General features: G+C 42.3%; 1 protein-coding gene across 3 annotated transcripts in view; it reads left to right on the plus strand.

Moving 5' to 3' along the window:
* The window catches only part of LOC106561924 (tetraspanin-4), a 112693-nt gene extending 93446 nt beyond the window's left edge, over positions 1 to 19247 (plus strand). For all 3 annotated transcript variants that reach the window (XM_045688973.1, XM_045688972.1, XM_014126328.2), the window contains 4 exons: positions 6557 to 6658; positions 12310 to 12441; positions 15009 to 15092; positions 18744 to 19247. In XM_045688973.1, the coding sequence (XP_045544929.1) occupies positions 6557 to 6658; positions 12310 to 12441; positions 15009 to 15092; positions 18744 to 18812 (387 nt within the window). In that variant the 3' untranslated portion in view covers positions 18813 to 19247. The remainder of the gene's footprint in view (positions 1 to 6556; positions 6659 to 12309; positions 12442 to 15008; positions 15093 to 18743) is intronic.
* Positions 19248 to 23152: the final 3905 nt, after the last annotated feature.

The following is a 23152-nucleotide window of genomic DNA, read 5'->3' on the forward strand; positions in this document are numbered from 1 at the left end:
GTTCCTCTCTCTCTCCATCTCTGTAGCTTCCGGGTATGCTGGATAAGGACCGGAGCTAAGGGAATTGGCCTTACTTTGTAGTGTCTGTCCGGAATGGCTCATTAATGTAAATGGGCATATTGAAAGACACTGTCAGTTGTGATGTAATTTTGTAAATGTTATATTGTGATATTGTTTCATAAAACGTGTTGCAATGAGTATGTTTAGTTGAATGGAAAATGTAGGTTTGAATAGGTAATTGCTTAACTTGCGGGACACAGCCAGTGAAATATCAGGGCGGCAAATTCAAAAACAACTAAATGTCATAATTCAACTTTCTCAAACATACACTTCTCCTTGATGTAACCATATTGTCTGATTTCAAAAAGGCTTTACAGCGAAAGCAAAACATTAGATTATGTTAGGAGAGTACATAGACAAAAATAATCATACAGCCATTTTCCAAGCAAGGACATGTGTCAATAAAACCCAAAACACAGCTAAATGAAGCACTAACCTTTGACGATCTTCATCAGATGACACTCCTAGGACATTATGTTACACAATATATGTATGTTTTGTTCGATAAAGTTCATATTTATAACCAAAAATAGCATTTTACATTGGCGCATGATGTTCAGAAAATGTATTCCCACCAAAACTTCCGGTGAATGTGCACATCAATTTACAAAAATACTCATCATAAACGTTGACAAAAAATTATAAATGGACTACTCCTGGATGCAACCGCTGTGTCAGATTTTAAAATGGCTTTACGGAGAAAGCACATTTTTCAATATTCTGAGTACATAGCTCAGCCATCACAGCGAGCTATACAGACACCCGCCAAGTTCGGGCCACCTAAACTCAGAATTAGTATTAGAAATACTCTCTTACCTTTGCTGATCTTCGTCAAAATGCACTCCCAGGACTGCTACTTCCACAAGAAATGTTGTTTTTGTTCGAAATAATCCATATTTATGTCCAAATACCTCCATTTTGACAAAGTCAAAGTCAAAATGTTCCATTACCGTACTTAGAAGCATGTCAAACACTGTTTAAAATCAATCTTTATGGTATTTTTAACGTAAAATTGCGATAATATTCCAACCGGACAATAGCGTATTCATTCAAGGAGAAAAAGAAAGAACAGCGCGCTCGCGGGATCGAGCATATCCAATCCCTTTGTCCACTCAGTAACTGAGCTCCTATACTCTGCCCAGTGACAGGAGAATGCTGAAACAACAATGGAAGCCTTAGGAAGTCCAACGTAACCCCACAGATACTGTAGTTTCGAAAGGGACTAGAAAGAAGAACTACAATTCTCAGATCCTCCACTTCCTGGTTGACTTTTTCTCAGGTTTTTGCCTGCCATATGAGTTCTGTTATACTCACAGACACCATTCAAACCGTTTTAGAAACTTCAGAGTGTTTTCTATCCAAATCTACTAATAATATGCATATTCTAGTTTCTGGGCCAGAGTAGTAACCTGTTTAAATTGGGTACGTTTTTCATCCAGCCGTGAAAATACTGCCCCCTAGCCCAGACAGGTTAATTAATTACTGTTAATTGTTCTGAGGGGAGGGGCTACCCCTACAAAAGGAGCCTCTCTTTCTGTTCATCGAGAGGCATTTTGGATTGAGCTGTGGATGAGGCAGCATTGTTTTTAGCGGTCCCATAAGGTATATGTTTGATGGCAGTACTGTTTTTGTTCCGGAATCACTATGTAAATAAACACCCTTGCACAGAAGAACATTTGCGGCTCCGCCATCTTTTTATTTTGATAGACGTTAGGTTTTCCAGTTTAGCTTTCTGGCCTACTCTACGTGACAACGAGGGAGCTAGTTTCTTATGACAAATGTTTTTAGGGGTGCAACTGCATCTAGGGTATTGTGCAAAGTTAAATTGAGTTCCTCAGTTAGGTGGTTAACTGATTTTTGTCCTCTGATGTCCTTGGGTAGGCAGAGGGAGTCTGGAAGGTCATCAAGGAATCCTTGGGTTGTCTGAGAATTTCTAGCACGACTTTTAATGCTCCTTGGTTGGGGTCTGAGCAGATTATTTGTTGTGATTGCAAACGTAATAAAATGGTGGTCCGATAGTCCAGGATTATGAGGAAAAACATTAAGATCCACAATATTTATCCACGGGACAAAACTAGGTCCAGAGTATGACTGTGGCAGTGAGTAGGTCCAGAGACATGTTGGACAAAACCCACTGAGTCGATGATGGCTCCGAAAGCCTTTTGGAGTGGGTCTGTGGACTTTTCCATGTGAATATTAAAGTCACCAAAAATTTGAATATTATCTGCTGTGACTACAATGTCCGATAGGAACTTAGTGAGGAACGCTGTATATGGTCCAGGAGGCCTGTAAACAGTAGCTATAAAAAGTGATTGAGTAGTCTGCATAGAGTTCATGACTAGAAGCTCAAAAGAGGAAAACGTCGTTTTTTTTTTTGTAAATTGAAATTTGCTATCGTAAATGTTAGCAACACACGCCTTTGCGGGATGCACGGGGGATATGGTCACTAGTGTAACCAGAAGGTGAGGCCTCATTTAACACAGTAAATTCATCAGGCTTAAGCCATGTTTCAGTCAGGCCAATCACATCAAGATTATGATCAGTGATTAGTTCATTGACTATAACTGCCTTTGAAGTGAGTTATCTAACATTAAGTAGCCCTATTTTGAGATGTGAGGTATCACGATCTCTTTCAATAATGGCAGGAATGGAGGAGGTCTTTATTCTAGTGAGATTGCTAAAGCGAACACCGCCATCTTTAATTTTGCCCAATCTAGATCGAGGCACAGACACGGTCTCAATGGGGATAGCTGAGCTGACTACACTGACTGTGCTAGTGGCAGACTCCACTAACAGCCTGCTGCCTGGCCTGCACCCTATTTCATTGTGGAGCTAGGGGAGTTAGAGCCCTGTATATGTTCGTAGATAAGATGAGAGCACCCCTCCAGCTAGGATGGAGTCCGTCACTCCTCAACAGGCCAGGCTTGGTCCTGTTTGTGGGTGAGTCCCAGAAAGAGTGCCAATTATCTACAAATTCTATCTTTTGGGAGAGGCAGAAAACAGTTTTCAACCAGCGATTGAGTTGTGAGACTCTGCTGTAGAGCTCATCACTCCCCCTAACAGATGTTTCTACAACTTGATTGGAGTCCACCTGGGGTAAATTCAATTGATTGGACATGATTTGGAAAGGCACACACCTGTCTATATAAGGTCCCACAGTTGACAGTGCATGTCAGAGTAAAAACCAAGCCATGAGGTCAAAGGAATTGTCCGTAGAGCTCCAAGACAGAATTGTGTCAAAGCACAGATCTGGGGAAGTGTACCAAAAAATGTCTGCAGCATTGAAGGTCCCCAAGAACACAGTTGCCTCCATCATTCTTAAATGGAAGACGTTTGGAACCACCAAGACTCTTCCTAGAGCGGGCCGCCTGGCCAAACTCAGCATTTGGGAGAGAAGGGCCTTGGTCAGGGAGGTGACCAAGAACCCGATGGTCACTCTGACAGAGCTCCAGAGTCCCTCTTTGGGGATGGGAGAACCTTCCAGAAGGACAGCTATCTCTGCAGCACTCCACCAATCACGTGTTTATGGTAGAGTGGCCAGACGGAAGCCACTCGTCAGTAAACGGCACACAACAGCCCGCTTGGAGTTTGCCAAAAGACACCTAAAGGACTCTCAGACCATGAGAAACACAATTCTCTGGTCTGATGAAACCAAGATTGAACTCTTGGGCCTGAATGCCAAGCGTCACGTCTGGAGGAAACCAGGCACCATCCATACGGTGAAGCATGGTGCGGCAGGTAGCCTAGTGGTTAGAGCGTTGGACTAGTAACTGAAAGGTTGCAAGATCAAATCCCTGAGCTGACACGGTAAAAATCTGTCTTTCTGCCCCTGAACAAGGCAGTTAACCCACTCTTCCTCGGCCATCATTTAAAATAAGAATTTGTTCTTAACTGACTTGCCTAGTTAAATAAAGGTAAAATAAATAAATGGTGGTGGCAGCATCATGCTGTGGGGATGTTTTTCAGCTGCAGGGACTGGGAGACTAGTCAGGATCGAGGGAAATATGAACGGAGCAAAGTACAGAGATATCCTTGATGAAAACCTGCTCCAGCGAGCTCAGGGCCTCAGACTGGGGTGAAGGTTCACCTTCCAACAGGACAATGGCCTGTCCTTGAGTGGCCCAGCCAGAGCCCGGACTTGAACCCGATCGAACATCTCTGGAGAGACCTGAAAATAGCTGTGCAGCGATGCTCCCCATCCAACCTGACAGAGCTTGAGAGGATCTGCAGAGAAGAATGGTAGAAACTCCCCAAATACAGGTGTGCCAAGCTTGTAACGTCATACCCAAGAAGACTCTAGGCTGTAATTTTTGCCAAAGGTGCTTCAACAAAGTACTGAGTAAAGGGTCTGAATACTTATGTAAATGTGTAATACGTTTATTTTTTATTTCTGACAACCTGTTTTTTCTTTACCGGGTATTCTGTGTAGATTGAGAAGGGAAAAAACTATTAAATCAATTTTATAAAAAGGCTGTTACGTAACAGAATATGGAAAAAGTCAAGGGGTGTGAATACTTTCCGATTGTAATGTCTGAAATAAAACTTTGTTTTCTTCTCTCCCTTCACTGCACTGACTGGAAAAAGGGGGGAAAAAATATGGTGGAAGCTCGTCATTTGTGTGGCTTTCACCAGGTACATTCTGTCAGATCAGTGCAGATGAAGGAGCAGAGGCGAGGACTAAGGAGAGGACAGATTTTTAGACAATGAGAAAGAGCAAGGGCTGGATTCAGACCTGGGACACCAGGTGAGTGGACTCTAGTTTAGCCTTAATCCATAATTAACTACCAGGAAGAAAATAAACATGACTAAACAGCAAACCTTGAGGCCTGGAGAAATATTTTAATAGCTCTACTGCTGTATAATGAGCTGCTTTGGGAAGAGAGAGGTGTTTCTACATCGCCCATTTGATTACAACATGATTCAGGCTAATCCATAACGGTGTGTATAAAACAACAGTAGCTTCCTATAAGCAGCACCAAGTTGATTAGAATCACTCAAACCAATGACTTTCAGACTGTGAGGCCGCTGCGGTTGCCAGTTGCTGAAAAATGATTAAAAATCCTTCCTTGAATCTCTAATCTTATATGGCAGGTTTAGCTGTCTTGTGGTGACCCGGCATATTATGAGTCAGTGTGTTCCAAGGCAATACACAGGGCATATGCTAATGTCTCTCCCCCTACTGTATTTAAAGCCCCTTTTCCTTCACTATCTCTCACTTTCTATGTTTCTTCCTGACTTGAGAGAAAATGTTTGTTTGTCTGTAGGGCTGGTTTCACTGGAAAGATACTTTTTCCACAAGTTCTCTCCTGTTGACCCGATGCCATGAATGTCTCCATTGAGCATTTTGTTTTATTGAAATGGAATTTACCCCGCCTACGACAATGCGTTTTTTTACCCACATAATGCCAACTTTGTTTATGTTTACTTTCAGGTCGCAGCTGCAAAAGCAGTAAATGATGGTCTTCCGTATTGGTTTTGGGGATTTTTTGTGTACCTTGTCTTATGCTGCCTCTGCTATTAATTTATTTCCTGCTCTCTCTCCCCTTTTTCTCTATCCCATTCTCTCCTTCTCCCATTCTCTTGCTCTCTCTGCCCTTCACCTACACTCTCTCTCTCCTCCTAAGTAATTGATGCCTACCTCCTTACCCTCCTTACCTTGCCTGGTGTAGTCAAGGAGGGAACGGCAGTCCGAAGGTCAACATCGATACTGAGCTAACAGTATCACACTCCCTACTAATGAGAGCCTATTAGGCTCAGCTTGAAAAGTCCAACTTTGAGTAGAAGTAAAAAAAAATATCAGATTCGATTAGTCTTTCGCCAGACATATTTGATCATGCATTTTTTAAGTTACAGCAGTGTCAGCAGAGGCATGATTGGAAGTCTGAGACAGTATCTGCTTCAGGGCCATATTCTGACTTGAGATAGCACTAAACTCAAATTTGTCTCCCATTAACGTCAATGAATGACGCAAAAGTCAGAGTTAAGTTGCTCCTGTTATTTTCAGAAGGGAATACAAGACAACAAAGCTAAAATCATGAAATTGTAATTTTAGTAACTTCCCCTGAAGGCCTTACTCATGCTGTTTTATCCTTTGTGTTACCTTTGTGTTCTACATTGTACAAGTATATTATATTGCTCAGACAAATATCAGGTATAGAGTCTATTATTCATGCTACATTGCAGCTGTGTTGAAACAGATGTAAACAGATGTGATTTAGTCGAGTGGGAGAACCCTTTTGACAGTGGCTTGAACAGACCACTGATGGTGTCAGCCTGTAGCCCTCTACACAAACATGCCAAAAGACTACATTACCCTACTGGCACAGTTCTTGAGAGAGCAATGGCGATCAATCAGATTGATATCTTGTCTGTTGACTGTCTGAATGTGTAAATAAGGATAAGTCGTGTTTCGGAGACAGAGAGTGTGTGTGTGTGTGTTTTGCATGAGTAAGGAGATTTATGTCTTCACCTTGATGTCTTTGTGTCTTGTATCCAGATTGATCACTATGCCCAGAGGGATTTGAAGAGGGGACTCCAGCTCTTTGGCACCGAGGGCAACGTAGGCTTGACCAACGCCTGGATGATCGTACAAACGGATGTAAGTCCTTAAGCAGAGTGATTGTGTTTGTGTGTGTGTTCACAAGATGGTGCCGATAGAGATGGCAGCGTCGCTTCTAGTCCTTAGGAAACTGGGCAGTATTTAGTTTTTTTATGTATTATTTCTTACATTGTTAGCCCAGAAAACTTTCAGTTTTCACGCTTCGATCACGTAGACTGGGATATGTTCCGGGTAGCCTCTGAGAATAACATTGATGTACATGCTGACTCAGTGAGCGAGTTTATAAGGAAGTGTATAGGAGATGTTGTACCCACTGTGACTATTAAAACCTTCCCTAACCAGAAACCGTGGATTGGATGGCAGCATTCACGCAAAACTGAAAGCACATACCACCGCATTTAATCATGGCAACGTGACTGGAAACATGGCCGAATACAAACAATGTAGTTATTCCCTCCGTAAGGTAATCAAACAAGCAAAGCGTCAGTATAGACAAAGTGGAGTCGCAATTCAATGGCTCAAACACGAGACGTATGTGGCAGGGTCTACAGACAATCACGGATTACAAAAAGAAAACCAGCCCCGTCAAGGACATCGACGTCTTGCTTCCAGACAAATTAAACAACTTCTTTGCGTACTTTGAGTACAATACAGTGCCACCGACGCAGTCCGCTACCAAAGACCTTGGGCTCTCCTTCTCCGTGGCCGACGTGAGTAAAACATTTAAACGTGTTAACCCTTGCAAGGCTGCCGGCCCAGACGGCATCCCTAGCCGCGTCCTCAATGCATGCGCAGACCAGCTGGCTGGTGTGTTTACAGACATATTCAATCAATCCCTATCCTAGTCTGCTGTCCCTTCATGCTTCAAGATGGCCACCATTGTTCCTGTTCCCAAGAAAGCTAAGGTAACTGAACGAAATGACTATCGCCCCGTAGCACTCACTTCTGTCATCATGAAGTGTTTTGAGAGACTAGACAAGGACCATAATCACCTCCACCCTACCTGTCACCCTAGACCGGGGGTCGGCAACCCGCGGCTCTAGAGCCGCATGCGGCTCTTTAGCGCCGCCCTAGTGGCTCCCTGGAGCTTTTTCAAAAATATGAAAATGGAAAAAGATGGTGTGAATATATTTTTGGTTTTAATATAATTTATTATCCAATGCTGTAAAAATGTGTATAATAAATATTTAATTTCAACATTTCTGTAAACGAAGATTTACGTCATAGCCTGCGACACACGTTTCTTTCAGCTCCTCGTAGTGCCAGACAGGTGGCTGTTGCAAACAAACCGGCGGGTGTGTCATGGGCCATGGATCCCAAAGGGAAAAAGAGAAAGATAGCTGAGGAGAACAGAGGATTCCACAGTTCTTGGACCGAATCATTTGCTTTCATTGCCAATGCGGAAGGATTGCCTGTATGTTTGCTTTGTAATGAGAAGTTGTCGAATAACAATAAGAGTAATGTGGAAAGACATTTCCATTCTTCCTGACAGTTATAGGAACATGAAGAAATATGCATTTGGAGTATTATCCATCTTTGGATCAACATACCTGTGCGAGCAGATATTCTCAAACATGAACTACATAAAATCCAAATACCGTACCCGCCTCACAGATGAGAGCTTGCAGTCCTGCGTGAAGATTAAAGTTACATCTTACATGCCCGATGTTGAGAAGCTGTCCAGTGATGTCCGAAAACAGAAGTCACATTAAACGGGTAAGAACACAATCCTGTGATAGGCACATATTTAGTAACAAAGTGGCTGTTTTTATAAAGTGATTTCTGATTTTTGTCAGTATATATTTGGAATGACACATAGGGATATTATTGTGTTTTGTTGCTCAGGTCCGAGGATGGCTGCATTGTATTGTGCGTGTCAAAAGAGAAGAGGGTGCTGCTGCATTTTACCCTTGCACATTTGCAGAAAACTAAAGAGAAGAGGATAATGCACAGAAATCGAACTTAAACTGTATCATTTTAATTTGATATACTTTACCTTTTCAAAAGGCTGCTGTTTTATTGCAGTCTGTCTGTTGCCCAGATAATGGGGAAAAGAGAAGAGGATTGTATGGTATTACTGAGGATTGAAAAGCATTTTATTTCCATGGGGAGGTCTGAAATTACAGGAGGCCTATTATGCACGTTGCACAGTTTGTTGTTGTTTTTTCGAATCCTAAAATAAAAATGACATCAAAAATCTGATCTCTGTATTGTATTTCTATAATTTCATCAATGCAACGAAACATAATACATTAATATTATAATGGAAGTTAAACTTAAAGCACCATCGTACAGCAGAGTAGTCACGTGGTGCGTCATTCTCTCCGGGATGCGCTGCAGGTAAAATAAACGTTTAATCATGAATGCTCATTATGTATTTGTAGCCTACTTATCATTTTGATATTAGGCTAATATAGCTAATATAGACACTTACAGCATGTGTTGCCTTCATTATAAGGCTTATATAAGGCTTTTCATTTTTTACAGCTCCAGACAGATTTGTTGTTATGGTCCAATATGGCTCTTTCAACATTTTGGGTTGCCGACCCATGCCCTAGACCCACTCCAATTTGCTAACCGCCCCAATAGGTCCACAGACGATGCAATCGCCATAACACTGCACACTGCCCTATCCCATCTGTACAAGATGAATACCGATGTAAGAATGCTGTTCATTGACTACAGTTCAGAATTCAACACCATAGTACACTCCAAACACATCATTAAGCTTGAGACTCTGGGTCTCGACCCTGCCCTGTGCAACAGCATTACTCATCTTATATGTACAGTTGAAGTAGTTTTGGCAAGTTGGTTAGGACACCTACTTTGTGCATGACACAAAGTCATTTTTCCAACAATTGTTTACAGTCAGATTATTTCACTTATAATTCACTGTATCACAATTCCAGTGGGTCAGAAGTTTACAAACACAAAGTTGACTGTGCCTTTAAACAGCTTGAAAATTCCGTAAAATGATGTCATGGCTTTAGAAGCGTCTGATGGCTAATTGACATCATTTGAGTCAATTGGAGGTGTACCTGTGGATGCATTTCAAGGCCTACCTTCAAACTCAGTGCCTCTTTGCTTGACATCATGGGAAAATCAAAAGAAATCAGCCAAAAAATTGTAGACCTTCACAAGTCTTGTTCATCCTTGGGAGCAATTTCCAAACGGCTGAAGGTACCACATTCATCTGTACAAACAATAGTACGCAGGTATAAACACCATGGAGCCACGCAGCCGTCATACTGCTCAGGAAAGAGATGCATTCTGTCTCCTAGAAATGAACGTACTTTGGTGTGAGAAGTGCAAATCAATCCCAGAACAACAGCAAAGGACCTTGTGAAGATGCTGGAGGAAACGGGTACAAAAGTGTATATATATCCACAGTAAAACGAGTCCTTTAAAATCGACATATCCTGAAAGGCCGCTCAGCAAGGAAGAAACCACTGCTCCAAAACCACCATAAAGCAAGACTATGGTTTGCAACTGCACATGGGGACAAAGATCATAGTTTTTGGAGAAATGTCCACTGGTCTGATGAAACAAAAATAGAACTGTTTGCCCATAATGACCATCGTTATGTTTGGAAGAAAAAGGGGGAGGCTTGCAAGCCGAAGAACACCATCCCAACCGTGAAGCACAGGGGTGGCAACATCATGTTGTGGGGGTGCTTTGCTGCAGGAGGGACTGGTGCACTTCACAAAATAGATGGCATCATGAGGTAGGAAAATTATGTGGATATATTAAAGCAACATCTCAAGACATCAGACAGGAAGTTAAAGCTTGCAAATGGGTCTTCCAAATGGACAATGACCCCAAGCATACTTCCAAAGTTGTGGCAAAATGTCTTAAGGACAACAAAGTCAAGGTATTGGAGTGGCCATCACAAAGCCCTGACCTCAATCTTATAGAACATTTGTGGGCAGAACTGAAAAAGCGTGTGCGAGCAAGGAGGCCTACAAACCTGACTCAGTTACACCAGCTCTGTCAGGAGGAATGAGCTAAAATTCACCCAACTTATTGTGGGAAGCTTGTGGAAGGCTACCCAAAATGTTTGACCCAAGTTGAACAATTTAAAGGCAATGCTACCAAATACTAATTGAGTGTATGTAAACTTCTGACCCACTGGGAATGCGATGAAATAAATCACTCTACTATTCTGACGTTTCACATTCTTAAAATAAAGTTGTGATCCTAACTGACCTAAGACGGGGCATTTTTACTAGGATTAAATGTCAGGAGTTGTGAAACTGAGTTTAAACGTATTTGTCTAAGGTGTATGTAAATTTACGACTTCAATTGTGTACACTGTATCCTTCACTATCTATTGCATCTTAACCGCTCTGTCACTGCTCATACATATATTTTATACTTATCCCATTCCTTTACTAGATTGTGTGTAGTATGTTTTGTTGTGTAATTTGTTAGATATTAGGTTTTGTTGTGGAATTGTTCGATATTACCTGTTAGATACTGCTACACTGTCGGATCTAGTAGCATAAGCATTTCGTTACACTCGCAATAACATCTGCTAACCATGTGTATGTGACCAATAAAATGTTATTTTATTTGATGCAAGGCACAAAACCCTAATTGCTCCTGTAAGTCATCCAAAGCGTCTAAGTGACTAAAATGTAAGTCAGCTTGTCCTGCTTAGACTGCCCCCTGGTGGTCAACAGTAGAACAGTACAGTCGTCTTAAATGAGTCTGGTCCTAGATCGGTTTATGACACGGAATGACAATGACCATAGGAGTTTGCAAGACAGCACAATCAGATCTGGGGCCAGGCAGTTCAAGCTTGGAGAAATACAGTACTGCAGGCTAATTACATTATCATATGTACCACTTCATAGGGACAAGGGATTACGCAATCAAACCTGATTCCAACCAATAAGAATAGCCTTCGATTCTTTAAATAGGCTGTCAATCAGTAAGACGAATGCAAATTGGACCGCACGGCTCCCCGAAGAACAACACTGTTTGTTTCCACACTCACTTTGATGTGCTTGGCTTTGTATTATTCATGACCAAAATCCACAGCTCAAGTCATGGGCAAAGGAAAGTAGGAAACACAAGGTGAGGAAAGATAGTAGAGGAAAGATTGAATAAAAGGAGCTCGTAAAAATGCTGCAGGCACTGCTGGTGAAAGCTGCCGATAGACATCAAAAGATACCTGATACAAGATATCAGACTTTGGGCTGTTTATCACAGAAGGGGCCACTTTTACATTATAGAGTCCAGTTTGGTTGTTTGTAGTGGGCATTAGTTGTGTGACTGACAGCACGTGTGTGTGACTGACAGCACGTGTGTGTGTGTGTGTGTGTGTGTGTGTGTGTGTGTGTGTGTGTGTGTGTGTACCATGGGTTCAACGTGAAATTCTAGATTGAGTCAAATGTCAAAACCGCAGCAAGAAAAGTTCTCATTCCATAAAACCATGCTTACCCTCTCCACACCTCACTGAATACATTACCACACAGCAAAATGCTAATCTATTTTCAATTCAGTAATGGCCACTTTGGAGTGATGAGGGAGAACTATCTAAATAAAAGATGTGACAGATATGTTTAACATGTCAGTGCCTGAGAATGATCTCTGTTTATGAATCATGCAGAATGGTTTTAGTGTGTTCCGTGTTCGCTTTTCCTCTCTGTTCTGTCATTGACGTGCAGTGTCCTTGTCTGGTGTAGTTCCGCTGCTGTGGCGTGACCAACCACACGGACTGGTTTGACGTGTACAACGCCAGCCGTGTGCCTGACTCCTGCTGTCTGGAGTACAGCGACAACTGTGGCCTCGAGAACCCAGGGACCTGGTGGACTGCGGTAAGATGCACAGAATCACACATGCACGAACACAAACACATATGCGCACACACACACTCTCTCTGACATGAATACGCACACGCATGCACACTAGTTGTTCCCAAATGTTATTTTGTTGTTTTTGGTGCCCAAATGTAATTTTCTTTTTTGTTCAAAAGCCTCCCTTGTGACCAACCAGGTAAACAAAACATTATACTGTGAAAAATCTCCGACAATCCACACAGTCCACTGAGCTTTTGCTAAAACCCTACCCACGCTTTGGGAAACACTGCTCTGCTGTGCTGAGGAGAACGACCTGTTTTCATATTCCTTATACCTGTGGTACAAGGCATATTGAAATATAAGGGGTATTTAATCCCTAAAAGTGGGGGGGGAGCTTTACTGCATTTACATTACATTTAAGTCATTTAGCAGACGCTCTTATCCAGAGCGACTTACAAATTGGTGGATTCACCTTATGATATCCAGTGGAACAACCACTTACAATAGTCCATCTAAATCTTTTAAGGGGGGAGTTAGAAGGATTACTATATCCTATCCTAGGTATTCCTTAAAGAGGTGGGGTTTCAGGTGTCTCCGGAAGGTGACACATTCTTAAATGGCAAAACAGACAGTCAGAAAATGCATCATAAAGAATAAGGTTTAGATCTAGGAAAAAGCTCAGGAATAATTGTGTATTTTTTTGGGACACGTTTAACCCCTTTTTTGGGGGCACAAAACTACTTCCATACTTTCATTCATTTTTTTAAACTGGTACCGGGTTACCTTTAGACTAGTCCCGTGACACTTGTGGGAGTCGTAGGAAAAAAATGGAGAACACCATAGTCGGGATGCCTCCTCGTCTGACAAACAGAGTAGTATCTCCGCCACTTTCCACAGATATATCTCTAGTTTAGACCGATTTTGGTGGAGATTTGTTTATGTTAATCAACTCTATGGGGTTTTTAAATCTAGGCTTTGAGGTCTGCAGCAGCAGTGCTGATTTTCTTTCGCCCCTGGTAGTTAGTTAATATATAATTACTTGATTAATACCCGTGTTGGGCGAGAGAATCCACTCAACTGGTGTCCCAGGTCTAAATCCCTGATTCTAGGGAAGACTGAAAACCAGCAGTGTTATAGACTAACAGGCTGACTACACCGCTTGCGTCGCGTGCGCGTTGCTAAATAAATAGAAATCTATGTTATTCAATTATTGAGCGCGCCAACGAGTGTCTGCGTTGCCAAGGGCTAAAATAGAAATCAGTTCTATTTGTGACGCAGATCGCGCTGCAAGTCCTGCCTCTCCCATCTCCTCATTGGTTTATAGAAGCAGGTACCCACGTGCCATCTCATTGGTTATACCCACGTGGGTGACTGAAAGACGAACGAGGTCAGTGGCGGTAATGCACCTAATTTAGGAAAGTTGCCAATCGCAATATAAAGTCAAGAGAAGAAAAAGCCTGGAAGGAGGAGAGATGACTAGAAATGATTTGGTTGAACGTTTTATGTGTGGATTAATTGGCGGAGTAGAGGACCTTGTGCATTTCAGGTAAAATAACAACTCAATGTTTATATCCCAGGACAAATTAGCTAGCAACAGCAAGCTAGCTAAATAGGACAAATTAGCTAGCAAGTACACGCTAACTAGCTAAATTGCCATAAATGTTTAATGCTTTTCGACCTGTCCCCAAATTAATATAATTGGTTCAGAGTTTGCTTTGATATTTTAACCTGCGTGTCGTGATCGTGTTTGGTGTAGGGGGCCAAAATACATTTATGCACGATGGCGCACGCGTGCAGCCGGTTTGGGTTTCATGTAAGGCATAAATTCTTTCTGCCGTGTACCATGCCAGGCTCATACACTCTGTGCCAGTCCCATCACTGTCTGCTATTGTCTATGCCACTCTCTTTAATTATTAAAACAACCACTTTGAGGATATACAAACTATTCACAATTATTTTTACATAAAGACTTGTAGTACATCATCCTTTTCACTGTGTTACACGTAATGAATGTTGAAAAGGGAGAGTTGGAGAAACTTTATACACTAAGTGTATATCCTGTTCGTGTTGGCCATGAAAAATTCAGCCTACTCGCTTGTTTAAATGTTGTCCCAGCACAGAGCGACGGTATCTGCAAGTCACTCCCATCCTTCTGCCCATTTCGCTAGATAGGGATGTTAGCTATCGCAGGGAACATTGGTTCAAAAGAGCAGAGGTGGGCGAAATGTGGAAGGCATCCATATGGGACCCACTTAGCTAACATGACAAGGAGCTGATTTGCAGAGTAAAAGGCATGTATGGGATGTGGGCGGTGTAGAAAAGGGTCTGTGGGCCAATACTCTTGTAAGTCCACCAAGACTAGCACCAGATGGAGTGAATGAGGAAACGCATTAAATGTTAGTTTTTGTTTTCTCTAACCTTTCAAATAAAATCACTTTTTCCATGGCTGTTCTATTGACTGAAATGAAATGGAATTGATCCCAACCCTGCTGTAGGCTACACTTCGGGCACCTTATGCTATAAATGAGGGGGTTTTGTATAATGTGCTTTAAAATATTTCTTTCCATTCTTGTGTGTCTCCACAGCCATGCTACGAACGGGTGAAGGATTGGCTACAAGAAAATTTGGTGGCATTGTGGATCTTTGCCCTGTGTACGGCACTCACACAGGTACAGACACTGGTGGCACCATTGTACGGTTTACAAGCATTTCGCTACACCCCCAGTAACATCTACTAAACACGTGGATGTGACCAATACATTTTATTTAGTCGATTTTGAAGTGCACATTAAAAGTCTTTTTGAATGCTTATGTTTCAGTGGGTAGCGTGTTATAGTGATGTCTATTGACAGGGAACCACAGCATCTTAGCTTGGCACCAGAAGATCGGCATTTTGCTTTTCCAACTTTGATCATTGTCATTGCTATACATTCCAAATATCTGCACATATGAACGTTTTACGGTAGCTTGCATTGCATTGGGGTCAGACTGAATGGCATGACGACAAAAGTCAGAGGAGTTGGTTAAAGCACATATTGTACAGATCTGGAACCAGGCTAATATCACTAATAATTGATAAGAAATTAGATGATTTGAAAGTAAGCCACTATTGTTAACTATTACAGTGAATTCAAATTCATGGAGACTGGTCGTGTCTAAATACCCATACTAGCTTACTACATACTTAAACTGCATACTATTTAGCACGCAGCATAGTAAAAAGTATACAGTATGCCGCGACCACAACGTAGTAGTGGATCCTGACTGGCTGAGTACGTGGGGCGGGGCTGAGTGCAGGTGAATTTTTCTTGCATCGCATTATCCAACGGTAGTGGTGCGTGGGTAAAATAACTGTGGACCCATAGTTCTGATTTCTGTGTGCGTTCGTGCAAATAGAAAAACGTGTTGACTCACCCTACTTGTAGAGAAACGCCAATGTCATCCTCCTCTCTTTCATGTTGACGAACAGTCTACCACTCTGTCATAAAGTACACGCTTTTATTTTTTGTTGTCCTAGGCTACCTGGCTGAAATGCTTGCTCGCTAGCCTAACTTCCATTCATGGGCAACGTTAGCAAGTTAACATTAGCCTTTTACATCTAGCTACCTATTGAACTTCCATCCTCTCAGGCCAGGGGCACAACAATGTATGAATTAATGGTTGGATCAGAATCCCCATTATAATCATTGGCCAGTACTGAGAATTAAGCAAAATCACAAGTCCAAATCCCTATTTCCATCCATGGCTAATTTAGGAAAGGGACAATTTTAGCTAGCTGGCTATCTAGCCACCCGGAGGACAACAACACAATGATATGCAACAATTCAAGTTCTCAATGGGATTTGATAGCAGTGATGCCAAAATCCAAGCTAGTTTACCTTGGCATTCATGAATACAAGCCACTGTTAACCAGCCTGATAATGGCTAACTTCCAATTAGATTAATGTGTCTACACTCTGAATGGAGCTATAGGCCTACTCAGGCTGGTTATAGGCAGACTATCACATTCGACCTATACCGTTGCCCATATAGCCCTTCTATCCTATTTAAAAAGGACTGAAGACAGAAACAAATAATTTGGTCCCATTTCAACATATTTGTTAGTGAAACCAACTGAATCATATACATTAGCCTAGTACACACACCAAACCTTTTCAAATCAAAAGGCTATTGCACAGAAAAATGTGGACAGTTGGGTGCATGGCAAATTCAGAACCGCTGGACAGCAACATAATAATCTAAAGCACTGATCATTGGGAAGGAGTTAAGGCTTGATCCATACATTAAATAATTAAACAGGTAGCCTACAAAACTAAAACAATCCATATGTTAAAAACAAAAAGCCTGATTACATGACATCAATAACGCAGCTACATCCCGAGTCCCCGGTGCCGACACATTCAATAAATCAAGATGTTTTAGTATTTAGTTTAAAAGCTCTGATGAAGGCCAAGAGAACAATAAACACTTTATGAGAAAACAGAAATCCACTTTGGGTAAAAAAATAAAATAAAAAAAGATGCAGCCTACGATGCAATACTCGCAAGTTTTTGAACACCTACTCATTCCAGGGTTTTTCTTTATTTGTACTATTTTTTACATTGTAGAATAATAGTGAAGACATCAAAGCTATGAAATAACACACATGGAATCATGTAGTAACCAAAAAAACTGTTAAACAAATCAGAATAATTTATATTTAAGATTCTTCAAATATCCACCCTTTGCCTTGACAGCTTTGCACACTCTTGGCATTCTCTCAACCAGCTTCATCTGGAATGCTTTTCCAACAGTCTTGAAGGAGTTCCAACATATGCTGAGCACTTGCTGGCTGCTTTTGCTTCACTCAATTTGGTTAAGGTTGGGGGATTGTGGAGGCCAGGTCATCTGATGCAGCACTCCATCACTCTCCTTCTTGGTCAAATAGCCCTTACACAGCCTGGAGGTGTGTTGGGTCATTGTCCTGTTGAAAAACAAATGATAGTCCCACTAAGAGCAAACCAGATGGGATGGCGTAACGCTGCAGAATGCTGTGGTAGCCATGCTGATTAAGTGTGCCTTGAATTCTAAATAAATTACAGAGTGTCACCAACAAAGCACCCCCACACCATCACACCTCCTTAATGCTTCCCAGTGGGAAATACACATGCGGAGATCATCCGTTCACCCACTCCGCATCTCACAAAGACATGGCGGTTGGAACCAAAAATCAAATGTCCACCGGTCTAATGTCCATTTCTCGTGTTTCTTGGCCCAAGCAAGTCTCTTCTTCTTATTGGTGTCCTTTAGTAGTGGTTTCTTTGCAGCAATTCGACCATGAAGGCCTGCTTCACACAGTCTCCTCTGAACAGTTGATGTTGATGTGTCTGTTACTTGAGCTCTGAAGCATTTATTTTGGCTGCAATTTTTGAGGCTGGTAACTCTAATGAACTTATCCTCTACAGTAGAGGTAACTCGGGGTCTTCCATTCCTGTGGCAGTCCTCATGAGAGACAGTTTCATCATAGCGCTTGATGGTTTTTACAACTGCACTTGAAGAAACTTTCAAAGTTCTTGACATTTTCCATATTGACAGACCATGTCTTAAAGTAATGATGAACTGTTGTTTCTCTTTGCTTATTTGAGCTATTCTTGCCATAATATGGACTTGGTCTTTTACCAAATACGGCTATCTTCTGTATACCACCCCTACCTTGTCACAACACAACTGATTGGCTCAAACGCATTAAGAAGGAAAGAAATTCCACAAATTAACTTAAGACACACCTGTTAATTGAAATGCATTCCAGGTGACTACCTCATGAAGCTGGTTGAGAAAATGCCAAGAGTGTGCAAAGCTGTCATCAAGGCGAAGGGTGGCTATTTGAAAAATCTTAAATATATTTTGATTTGTTGAACACTTTTCCAGTTACTACATGATTCCATGTGTTATTGCATAGTTTTGATGTCTTCACTATTATTCTACAATGTAGAAGGAAGTAGGTGTTCTAAAACCTTTGAGCGGTAGTGTATAAACTATAAAACTTTCTATTTCCGCATACTGAGAATGCGTCTTATGCGATTGCATTGTTTTGTGTGATTGGTTCATTTCTGTAGCAAATCCCCATATCTTGATTATCAGCTGTTGTCAAAGCCGAAATGAGTATGACATCCGGGCATTTAAAGTAAACTAGATTTTCTGCTATAAAATGTCAAAACATTTGCGTACTCAAACGGCCTACTATTTAGGACGCAAGTATGGGTATTCGGACACGGCCACTTTTATTGATGATGTAGTTGTGTCACATTGATTTTGATTGTGTATGTGTTCCCTTTGTGTAGATTCTGGGTTTGGTGTTCTCTATGACGATGTTCTGCCATGCAGTCAAAGTGGAGACCTTCTACGCCTAGCTTTGCCCCAAAGGACTCTGGGAATGAGGGAGGCACACACACACCCCTCCCCTCCCACAGACCCTCTCCCTCCACTCTTTCTCAGCGACACCCTCGCAGACCAATCCTCATGTAACCTCTTCACAACAACCTGTACTGTTAAACAACCCCCAATGTCATATCGGGAGACGATGGATGGTTTTTGCTCAATAAAATGTTATTCGCTCATTTTGTGCTCAACACATACATGTAATATATAGAAATACACATTGAGCTGTAATCCTTTTTTAAATATGTTTTAAATGATTTTGAATCATTCTATAATCTAAGTGTTTTGAAATGAGAGGAGAGCTAAGGAATGCAGGTCAAGAGGGCATTTAGTAAAACAGGCCATGCGAGTACTAAAAGTGCGTGGTTCTTATGATGGTGTTTAATAAAATGTTTGGCTTGTCCAAATCGATTTATCCTCGAGTTTTTTTTCTTCCACCATCAAGAAATACAGTAAATTAGAATCCATTGTTAACAGTGATTTCATAATTTATTTAATGAACTAGTTAATCTGGAGGGATTTATTACATATAAATGAATAGAAGTATAGCAACTTCAATACGAAGAATGTCTGGATGTTCACAAAACCCATGAAAATAGACAATGGTCCCTAGGCCCATCTCGAGTGTTTTGCACAGATCAACGAGTCATCGTAGGCTACTAAATGTCTCGATCTCGCTGTCACAATCTGTCAAGATCCTCGACAACGTCTCCCTGCTATGGCCTAGGGGCATTTCTTTCTCACAGTTCTCATCAATGTTATTACATTCACATTCACCCAACATCTGTGTGACCCCATGAATAACCATTCCTTTTTTTACCCCCATGTCTACAGTCGTTTAGCTATTTCTAGCTTGGTAGATCAGTCTTCCGTACCAAATGCATGAGAACATCAGAACTCCAAAACAACATTTGATTAGAAATGTGTTTGTGGTCACAACCGGCTGTGATCGGGACAATTGACCTAGCGTCATCTGAGTAGGTGAGGGTTTGGCTGGGGGGGGCTATACTTGGCTCATAGCGCTCTAGCGATGGGCCGGGCGCCTGCAGGCTGACCTCGGTCATCAGTTGAACAATGTTTCCTCTGACACATTGGTGCAGCTGGCTTCCGGGTTAAGCAGGCAGTACATTAGTGTCTAGTTTGAGAATCAGACTCCTCACAAGTCCTCAACTGGCAGCTTCATTAAATAGTACCCGCAAAACACCAGTCTCATCGTCAACAGTGAAGAGGCGACTCCGGGATGCTGGCCTTCTAGGCAGATTTTCTCTGTCCCGTCAGTGTCTGTGTTAATCTTTTATTTTTATTGGCCAGTCTGAGATACGGCTTTTTCTTTGCAACTCTGCCTAGAAGGCCAGCATCCCGGAGTACTAGTATTACAGCCTGAAAAGTATGATGTTGACATGAACAGTCAAATCAAAGCTACGGTAGATACAGTTGAAGTCGAAAGTTTACATACACTTAGGTTGGAGTCAATAAAACTCATTTTTCAACCACTCCACAAATTTCTTGTTAACAAACTATAATTTTGGCAAGTCGGTTAGGACATCTACTTTGTGCATGACAAGTAATTTTTCCAACAATTGTTTACAGACAGATTATTTCACTTATAATTCATGGATCACAATTTCAGAGGGTCAGAGGTTAATGTGCACTAAGTTGACTGAGCCTTTAAACAGCTCGGAAAATTCCAGAAAATGATGTTATGGCTAAAGAGGCTTCTGAGAGGCTAATTGACATCATTTGAGTCAATTGGAGGTGTACCTGTGGATGTACACTGCTCAGGAAAATAAAGGGAACACTTAAACAACACAATGTAACTCCAAGTCAATCACACTTCTGTGAAATCAAACTGCCCACTTAGGAAGCAACACTGATTGACAATAAATTTCACATGCTGTTGTGCAAATGGAATAGACAACAGGTGGAAATTATAGGCAATTAGCAAGACACCCCCAATAAAGGAGTGGTTCTGCAAGTGGGGACCACAGACCACTTCTCAGTTCCTGCTTCCTGGCTGATGTTTTGGTCACTTTTGAATGCTGGCGGTGCTTTCACTCTAGTGGTAGCATGAGACGGAGTCTACAACCCACACAAGTGGCTCAGGTAGTGCAGCTCATCCAGGATGGCACATCAATGCGAGCTGTGGCAAGAAGGTTTGCTGTGTCTGTCAGCGTAGTGTCCAGAGCATGGAGGCGCTACCAGGAAACAGGCCAGTACATCAGGAGACGTGGAGGAGGCCGTAGGAGGGCAACAACCCAGCAGCAGGACCGCTACCTCCACCTTTGTGCAAGGAGGAGCAGGAGAAGCACTGCCAGAGCCCTGCAAAATGACCTCCAGCAGGCCACAAATGTGCATGTGTCTGCTCAAACGGTCAGAAACAGACTCCATGAGGGTGGTATGAGGGCCCGACGTCAACAGGTGGGGGTTGTGCTTACAGCCCAACACCGTGCAGGACGTTTGGCATTTGCCAGAGAACACCAAGATTGGCAAATTCGCCACTGGCTCTTCACAGATGAAAGCAGGTTCACACTGAGCACGTGACAGAGTCTGGAGACGCCGTGGAAAACGTTCTGCTGCCTGCAACATCCTCCAGCATGACCGGTTTGGCGGTGGGTCAGTCATGGTGTGGGATGGCATTTCTTTGGGGGGCCGCACAGCCCTCCATGTGCTCGCCAAAGGTAGCCTGACTGCCATTAGGTACCGTGATGAGATCCTCAGACCCCTTGTGAGACCATATGCTGGTGCGGTTGGCCCTGGGTTCCTCCTAATGCAAGACAATGCTAGACCTCATGTGGCTGGAGTGTGTCAGCAGTTCCTGCAAGAGGAAGGCATTGATGCTATGGACTGGCCAGCCCGTTCCCCAGACCTGAATCCAATTGAGCACATCTGGGACATCATGTCTCGCTCCATCCACCAACGCCACATTGCACCACAGACTGTCCAGGAGTTGGCGGATGCTTTAGTCCAGGTCTGGGAGGAGATCCCTCTGGAGACCATCTGCCACCTCATCAGGAGCATGCCCAGGCGTTGTAGGGAGGTCATACAGGCACGTGGAGGCCACACACACTACTGAGACTCATTTTGACTTGTTTTAAGGACATTACATCAAAGTTGGATCAGCCTGTAGTGTGGTTTTCCACTTTAATTTTGAGTGTGACTCCAAATCCAGACCTCCATGGGTTGATAAATTGGATTTCCATTGATAATTTTTGTGTGATTTTGTTGTCAGCACATTCAACTATGTAAAGAAAAAAGTATTTAATAAGATTATTTCTTTCATTCAGATCTAGGATGTGTTGTTTAAGTGTTCCCTTTATTTTTTTGAGCAGTATATTTCAAGGCCTACCTTCAAACTCAGTGCCTCTTTGCTTGACATCATGGGAAAATCAAAAGAAATTAGCCAAGACCTCAGAACAAGTCTGGTTCATCCTTGGGGGCAATTTCCAAACGCCTGAAGGTACCACGTTCATCTGTACAAACAATAGTACGCAAGTATAAACACCATGGGACCACGCAGCCGTCATACCGCTCAGGAAGGAGACGCGTTCTGTCTCCTAGAGATGAAAGTACTTTTGTGCAAAAAGTGCAAATCAATCCAAGAACAACAGCAAAGGACCTGGTGAAGATGCTGGAGGAAACAAGTACAAAAGTATCTATATTCACAGTAAAATGAGTCCTATATCGACATAACCTGAAAGGCCACTCAGCAAGGAAGAAGCCACTGCTCCGAAACCGCCATAAAAAAGCCAGACTACGGTTTGCAACTGCACATGGGGACAAATATCGTATTTTTTGGAGAAATGTCCTCTGGTCTGATGAAACAAAAATAAAACTGCTTGCAAGCCGAAGAACACAATCCCAACCGTGAAGCACGGGGGTGGCAGCATCATGTTGTGTGGGTGCTTTGCTGCAGAAGGGACTGGTGCACATCACAAAATAGATGGCATCATGAGGCAGGAAAATTATGTGGATATATTGAAGCAACATCTCAAGACATCAGTCAGGAAGTTAAAGCTTGGTCGCAAATGGGTCTTCCAAATGGACAATGACCCCAAGCATACTTCCAAAGTTGTGGTAAAATGGCTTAAGGACAACAGCATGGCTACCACAGCATTCTTCAGCGATACGCCATCCAATCTGGTTTGTGCTTAGTGGGACTATCACTTGTTTTTCAACAGTACAATGACCCAAAACACACTTCCAGGCTGTTTAAGGGTTATTTAACCCTTAAGGAGAGTGATGGAGTGCTGCATCAGATGACCTGGCCTCCCCAATCACCCGAACTCAACCCAATTGAGATGGTTTTGGATGA

This window comes from Salmo salar, chromosome ssa11 (genome assembly GCF_905237065.1).
Source record: "Salmo salar chromosome ssa11, Ssal_v3.1, whole genome shotgun sequence".
NCBI lineage: Eukaryota > Metazoa > Chordata > Actinopteri > Salmoniformes > Salmonidae > Salmo > Salmo salar.